This window comes from Nelusetta ayraudi, unplaced genomic scaffold (genome assembly GCF_046127955.1).
Source record: "Nelusetta ayraudi isolate G7.1 ecotype Tasmania unplaced genomic scaffold, CSIRO-AGI_Nayr_v1 ptg000041l, whole genome shotgun sequence".
Lineage (NCBI taxonomy): Eukaryota > Metazoa > Chordata > Actinopteri > Tetraodontiformes > Monacanthidae > Nelusetta > Nelusetta ayraudi.
Genome location: NW_027466091.1, coordinates 1742501 through 1750534, shown reverse-complemented (window position 1 = coordinate 1750534; position 8034 = coordinate 1742501). Strand labels below are relative to the sequence as shown.

Below are 8034 nucleotides of genomic sequence, written 5' to 3'. Positions count from 1 at the left end.
TCCCACACTCCAGAAACATGCATGTGAGGTCAATTGAAGACTATAAATTGTCCGTAGGTGTGCATGTGAGTGTGAATGGTTGTGTGTCTCCATGTGGCCCTGTGATGAAGTGGCCACTGGTCCAGGGTGTCACCCTGCCTTCACCCTAAGACAGCTGGGAGAGGCTCCAGCAGACCCCCAGGACCCTGAGCTCGGGACTAAGCGGGTACAGAAGATGAATTAATGAAGCTGCTTCAAATTTGTGGGATACTTTGTGGCCAAATGCCAACTTTTCTTGCGGCACATCACGCTATCCATCTCTTCACCTTCATAGCCTCACTTCCCAACTCTGAGGGACCGTCAGCCTTGGACTTGCTTCTGCCTGGAAGAAAGAAGTTTAAGAAAAAAAAACCCTACAGAACTCCCTCTTCCTGATGCTCTAAATCTTCGATATCAGACGCTCGCTAGCGGTCAAACAAAGCGTCCTTTTTTTCTCTCTCTCTACCACGCAACAAATTGAACATACACAATGTATGAAGGCCTTGCTTTTTCAATCTGAAAAACTTGTGACAATGTGCTCCCAGCACCGGCTCCTTCAATCGCTGCTCCTCAGTTTTTTATTGTGTCAAACTCAAGACTACCGTCCACCGTCAAGGACGGGCAAACATTATGAGCTTTGCCATGGAGAAATTACAAAACCAAAGTCCACACATTTTCAGAGAGGTTGCCACCCGCCTGAAAGGGACGGAATATTCACCAACGTCCTTGTCGGTGAAAGGGGAAACTGAAGGAATGTGGATGGCATATCAAAACCAATCAATCAAAATTTCGCCTTCAGTCTGTCCTTGGAGACAAAATATGGGCGGATGACTTAAGCAACTCATCTCTCATACACTTTGTTTTCTTTTTTAAAAACCTAGTTTCTGGTCATTGTGTGGCAGTTCCTTTTGTCCTTTTCTCCCCCTGTGTTGTGCTATAGCAGCTAACACAGTGTTTTAACTACGCAGTCATTGAATTTTAGTGGTTTAGTTCTGTGATGGTGCCCACCAGCCATTGAAAAGTAGAAGAGGAAGCTTGGGTTTTAATATATATATATATATATATATATATATATATATATATATATATATATATATATACATACATACATACATACATACATACATACATACATATATACATACATATATATATATATATATATATATATATATATATATATATATATATATATATATATATATATATATATATATACATATATATATTTCCTGTAAGTGAAGGGGGGGGGCTGTTAAATGGGTCAACACAATATTTCTACACATCCTGGGTTTGTTGTATATGCTAACATTAAACATTATAATAACGCTTAAAGTGAATTGTGTGTGGAAATCAGCGATTTAATTTGCACATGCTTGGAAAAACGTCACCCAGCTTCGCTTTTGCTGGAGGAATTTGTGACAGATTTATGTTTGTTTCAAAACTGTTCCAAAACTGAAGCATCATCAGCATTTTTTATTTATTTTTTTTTTTTGCTGTTGTTTTTGGTGTTGGTGGTGGTGTAATTCCAAGTCGACATACTACTCAATCCAAGCGCACCAGTGACGCTCTGTTTGCGTCAACACACCACACCCACAGAATAATACGGCAAATGTATTTCTGCTCACCACCAATGGACTAAATTTAGCTCTACTCAGTCTATACAAATGATATGGGGTGGGTTGGGGGGCGGGGAGAGAAACACTTTTCACGCTATTGCATCCGAAACTCATTATGACACACCAAAAAGCCCTATTGTCGCGTGCTCTCGGAGTGAATTAATTAAGAGAGATTCTAGCAGCACTCCGGGCAAGGTGGCGGAGTATTGTAATGGCTCGGTAAAGTGGCACTTTGCACGGGTACGACCGGCTGACTGCGAGGCAGTTAATACGGTCACGATAGCTTGTTTTATAAGCGCAGGGGGAAGGACACGGGGACGACGCGATAAATGTGAAAACAGGGGTTGCAAACGAGCGGCTGGTGCCGGTGGTCGGAGGTCGTTTCACAACCGCGCCTCTCTTTCTGGCGGGAAAGTCTCGCGGGCTGCGCGGGCCGCGCCGCTTGTTTGTTTAATCCAGTGTGTGTGTGTGTGTGTGTGTGTGTGTGTGTGTCGGGAGAGTGGATAATCTGCAAGCCGCCGAGTGGCTCTCCACACCAGAACACACACACACACACACACACACACACACACACACACACACACACACACACAGAAGTGAGGTGGCTTGTTCCCCACGCCGCGTCCCCACCTTTCCTCCTTCTCTCCCACTTTGGTTCGGTTCTGAAGAGCCGCTTGGAGAGCGGCGACAGGAGTATCATTCACGGCGAATGGCGGAGCGTCCTCCTCCACAGCCCTCAGCTCGCATCACTTAATCCACTTCAGCGGTGCCAGCCAGCGCTCGTTCCCCCTCAAACCGGGCACACAGCACGTTTTTCCACGGCGGCAGGGAGGTCGGTCGCGCGCTGGCATTGACCTGTTTGGCCCTGCGCTAAAACACCCGAGTTAAAAACACGCAGCCGCTGTCCAGCTGCTCGGCCGCTGCGGAGGTTAAACTACGGCCTGATCAGTTTGAATAGCTGCTGTGGCATATATATATTTTTTATTTTTTATTTATTTATTTATTTATTTATTTTATTTATTTATTTATTTTTATTGTTTTTTGTTTTTTGTTCCAGGTTTGTTTGGGTTTTTTTTTTTTTTTTGGTTTTTTTTAAAAATATTTGGCACTTGTATTTTCTCACACTCGACTTACTTCGCCGTTCTATCCTTGCCAGGGGCGGAGCTACGTGGTGACCAGGGGTGGCCATAGCCATTCCATAGCTGAGGGATAATTTGACAAATTCCGTTTTGTTTTGTTTTTCTCTCTCACTTTTAAAGATTCATTTCTGACATGGGGATTGTCCTGGGCTCTGTTCTAAGGAAAACAAGACATTCAAAAGAATTCAATTTAATGCAACCCCAACCCTAAGGCAGTTGGAACAAGCTGGTATTGGTTGATTAAAATGCAACAGATGAAGATTTGCTGTCCTCTAATTCATAGGAATGGTGACAGGCTTGCTGTTATCAGATCACCCTTAAGACATTTAATAGATTAAAAAAAAAAAAAAATACAGTGACATTTAGAATAATAATAAAAACGGTCATGTAGTCACTTCAGGTATCTAGCGACTGCCATCCCTGCGTGAATCACAATCTCACCCTGTGGCCACCCCAAGGAAACATTTCTGGCTCCACCTCTGATCCTTGAATCACAGCTGCAAGCCAAGGAGGCTGTGAGTGAGAGCGACTGCCTGATTTATTCTGGTGACTCCATCTTCGCAAAGTCAACATTAAGCGTTCATGAAAATCAATTTACACGCTAACCAGCCGAAATGAGAAATCCCCCTACGTCAGACTTTTTTTTACTACCAGCACAGCTGCGACGTTCGCCCCCTGATATTAATTCTCTGAGAACGTTGTTGAATGCTTTTTAAACGTCATCAATGGGCAACACGAACAATAAAATGCTGGAGGATAGGAATAAGTTAGTTTGAACAGTAAGTGAGTCTCAAACAAAGCGGTTCTCACAGTAATTTAATAAAATCAACCACAGAGCAGAAAAGGAGAGCCGAGCCGTTTTGTCTCGAAGGGCAGGAAGATCGAGTAAAGGAAAAAGTCCTTTATAATGCAAGTGTGAATTGTCATGTATTCACAGTCACCGTCCTGCTTCATTGCTCCACGCTCTCTGCAGGGGACGAGATGCTGCGGCCGCTGTTCCTGTTCCTCCACGCTGACAGGCTCATCGGAGGAGGTGAAGGCTGGAGAGCCTCGTTGGTGAAGCGGCGTGGGCTTTTCCCGACTCTCTTCAAGGGCCGGAAAAATGCAGCTGGGCAATCAATGGCATCAAGGTGAGTGAAAAAGGGGTGTGTCTAAATTGCACGTCAGAGGTGCGAGTCTCGAAGCCGCAGACATTCAGCCGCCGTCGTGACGCTCACTGACAACATCGTACTGTTGCTCCTTGGAGGAGAGCTCTCATCACAGCACAAAACATTTCAATCTTTAGTGCCACTTCTATCAAATGCGTGATTTGTTAGGGATTACCCCACCTGGTGGTTGGCTGATGTACCTCTCGATGACTTTAATACGTGGGCCGAATTAGTACAATTGCTCAAGCACGATTAAAATGTTTTTTATTGTGTAGATAATTATCAAGATGTTTTCCTTTAGAACAACGACTTAGCCTAATGTGACTGATAAACCTACAAGTGTTGGGTTATTTAGTCTTTAACAACAAACAGTGACACAGATTGGCCTGCTGAGCCCGGTTGCCACTGGCTAGCTGGAAGTTCTGGTTTAAAATGAGCACATGCTAACGATCAGATACTTTCAATGGGAGGAGTTGTGGATGAGATATCCGTCTTTATCAGACCTGTTTTTGCATTAAATCATTGACAAGTGAACACTAATAAAAAAAAAAAAAAAACAATGCACAGAAAAAAAAAACATACTTTCAGTTCACCGTCTTTGTTTTTTTTTATGTCACCAACATAAAACATGAATATTCAACTGTAAGAAAAGCAGAGATGTGCTTTCTGAATTATTTTAAATGTAATTTGACCATCTAGTTGGATTTAAAGGTCCAGTGTTTCAGATATACTGGCCTCTGGTGGTAATAAATCGTACTGCAAAAACTTAACACCCATATTTTTTTTTTACAATGTGCAGCATTATGCCCATGAATATGCCAACATGTTAATAACAGCAGTCAAATGATAAACTGCAATCAGACTGGTTGGCTACTGCAACATCGCTCTTTATGAAAATATAAATGGTCAGCAATTGAAAAACACAGCAGTTGTTTTTAAACTGGGCATCGGGCCTTTAAACACAAATACGGTTTGTGTGATGTTTCATGCGTAACTCCGTCTGTAGTTGTACTTAAAATATGTTTTCCGTGATGTGGGGGAAAAAAACAAACATTTACAGAGCCCACAACAGATTGGTTTAGGCACACATTTTTTATAATGATTATGTTTCCGGGGAACCTCAATCAGGGTCTCTCTAGGGAAGCATTGAGGGTGTTGGCAGTCGTTGATGTAGCTACCGTTGACTTTGCATGATGCCATGACTGATCATCAGGTTTGCCTTTCTGAAGAAATAACACTTACAGCTGTTTTGGTTTGTTTTGTTTTTTTTTGTTTGTTTTTTTGTTTTGTTTTTTAAATATCCACTCCATCACATTTCCCACTCAGAACAGAACAATCAGCGAGACGACGACATGGATCCAGAAGCAAAGCGGCATAAAGGCACTGAGTAACTTCTACAGACAGAGAATCCGAGAAATGTGGCGGCACAGTTGCTGGCCAGCCCAGTGTGTCAGTGGTGTATTCATCAAAGTCCACACACAGAGAGATCCAGGCAGGCGATGAAGGGCGGATCCGCCAACACTGATCCAAGGGAGGACGGACAGGAGTCAGAAACAGAGACCAGCGGGGGGGGAGTTGGGGGGCAGAACTGAGTGCTCTAGGGGCACTGAGGGCAGTGTGTTACTAGTACTTCCACTCTGTCTCTCTCTCCCTCTCTCTCACACACACACACACACACAGTACACTCACATGCGACCACACACAAGGGAGAAAATAAATAAAAACATTTAATACAAAAGGTAGAAAATAAACAGAAACAAGCGACAGATAAAACATTTCTCTTAGCTCGCCATCACGGCTGGATGAGAAGTTTGGTACGACACTAGCGTCTAGCTCAGGGCACCGTATGTTGTTTGAAGGAGCCGTTCACTCCGAGTGACCACGTACTGGAAAGATGAGGGGGATTTCTGAGGGCCGAGTCGGGATGCGTGGCAGTGGACTCAGACAGAACAATTGCAAGAGTGGCGGAGAAATATTAGCCGGCCCGGAACGACAGATCTCCCGTATCCATCTTGTGGAGAGCCGGAAGAAAGCATTTGGACCGGTGATAGAAAACTAAGTTAGGAGGCCTCTGTCGCGTTAAAGGAGACCAATCAGACTCATCGCAACCGGAGTGGGCCAGCAGCGGTTAGCTACGCTAGCCAAAGCCAGCAGGGGAGGGAAGTGAAAGTGTTTCTAGCCGCTAGCTTCCTGGTCTTAGAACGACTACAAGGAAGGTGTTACGGAATTCCAAGGAATGCTAAGAGTGACCGCAAATATCATACCGTAGCCGTTGAACTGGTCACTCCCCGAACCCTGCAAGCGTATCAGAATAAGAGAAACAAGCAGAGCAGGGCAGGGCAGGGCAGGGCAGGGCAGGGCAGGGCAGCACGAAAGAAAAGAGTTAAAAGATTGTTTTCATGAGCGGCACCACACCCCTCTCTCCAATCACAGCACGGGGTGGGGGGGGGCATCAGTCCGTCTGTCCATCTGTCCGTCCATCAGCAACAAACAAACTATCAAAATGTCTGTGCTTGGTTCCGGTCGTCCACCGTGACCCCTCAGCAGGGTGGCCGTCCAGGAAAGAGTCGGGCCCGGTAGGTTCATCCCCATCCCAGGTTCTTTATCAAGACAATTGGAAAAAAAAAAAAGACTTGTACACTGGTGTCAGGGAGGATGCAGAGTGCCTGAGCGACGGGAGGGAGGCGGGGTGGGGTGGGGCGGGGCGGGGCGGGGCGGGGGTGGTAGCGAAGATGTCCTTCTGGGTCCGAAGCGCCGCCGGCGCTCCTAGTAGTTGACCTCGTAGACCGTGGCCTTCTTGTCCCCGGAGCCCGTCACGATATACTTATCGTCTATTGAGATGTCGCAGCTCAGCACCGACGACGACTCCTTCGACTGCCAGGGAGAGAAAAGATGTGTTAAATGTTGAGGGGGGAAAAAAGAAGAGAGACCTTGCCTGGATGTTGAGGGAAAAGCAAAGGAGAGGTGAAGAGGCGGCAGCTGTTGTGCATAAGGATCAATATGACCCGTTTCTCTCGCTGATATCTTTTCCTTTTCTTCCTTTTTTCTTAAAGTGCCGTCGTAAAATAAGCGCTAAACTAAAATTCCAAGGTTTCTTTTCAGGTGGAGGCTTTTTATCCAAATGTCTTTTGTCCTTGGTATGCTGTCTCAGAAGAAGAAGAAGAAGAAGAAGAAGAAGAAGAAGAAATATGTATAGAAGTTTCAACTCCTACCTTTCAAAAGCTTAGAGATTTTCTCTCTCTCTCTCTCCCTCTCTCTCCCCCACTCTGTCTCCCCCACTCTGTCTCTCTCTCTCTTACTCTCTCTCCCTCTCTCTCTCTCTCTCTCTCTACCTCTCTCTCTTACTCTCTCTCTCCCTCTCTCTCTCTCTCTCTCTCTCTCTCCCTCTCTCTCTACCTCTCTCCCTCTCTCTCTCTCTCTCTCTCTCCCTCTCTCCCCCTCTCTCTCTCTCTGGTCCAGACGGGGACCAATCCGTGTGGAGCTGGGTGCTACATCACCTGGAAGATGCTCGCTCCGTACGGGGTTCTCCAGGCGTTGAGCAGATTGTCCTTCCCTGTGCTCACGAACCACTTTCCTGCACCGGGAAAAACAATCCTCATCAGGTCGCGATCCACAGTCAAGACAGACTATATTTTTCCCTGAACATCCTGTAAGGGTCCAATAGTATTCAGAGTTTAGTCTCCTGGTGATGTCACAAAGGGCACGAGCGCCTCTTCCTTTCACCTCTTAGTGACAAAATAACCAGCAAGGTTCTTCATTCACAGCTGTTTCAAGAAAGTATTTTTCACAGGAAGCAAAAACGGGGAGCATTTTGGCAGCGGGCTGTAAACAGAGGGCTATTTATCCCTCTGCTTACACATGGTCACGTTTGTATCCGAAAAGGAGGAAAAATGGCTTTGCTAGAAAAAAGTAGGAGGACTGTAGCCAAAAAAAATAAATAAATAAATAAAGATAATAGTATAATAATAGTTTCAATTGGTTTTTAATTGCAAGATGAGAAGTTCAGTTAGAACCGTAATCAAACAGGAACGCTACACACTGAAACTCTTCTCACCGCAGTGGGCAAACCTGAGCGAGAGCACGCAGCTCTCGTGCAGGTGCAGCTGGTAC

General features: G+C 45.2%; 1 protein-coding gene across 3 annotated transcripts in view; it reads right to left on the bottom strand.

Moving 5' to 3' along the window:
- Window positions 1-6646: 6646 nt before the first annotated feature.
- LOC142893107 (transducin-like enhancer protein 4) overlaps window positions 6647-8034 on the bottom strand; it is a 29824-nt gene continuing 28436 nt past the window's right edge. For all 3 annotated transcript variants that reach the window (XM_076033374.1, XM_076033375.1, XM_076033376.1), the window contains exons 18-20: window positions 7979-8034; window positions 7422-7498; window positions 6647-6798 (exon numbers count right to left, since the gene is read on the bottom strand). The exon at window positions 7979-8034 is cut by the window's right edge and continues 95 nt beyond it. In XM_076033374.1, coding sequence (XP_075889489.1) covers window positions 6691-6798; window positions 7422-7498; window positions 7979-8034 — 241 coding nt within the window. In that variant the 3' untranslated portion in view covers window positions 6647-6690. The remainder of the gene's footprint in view (window positions 6799-7421; window positions 7499-7978) is intronic.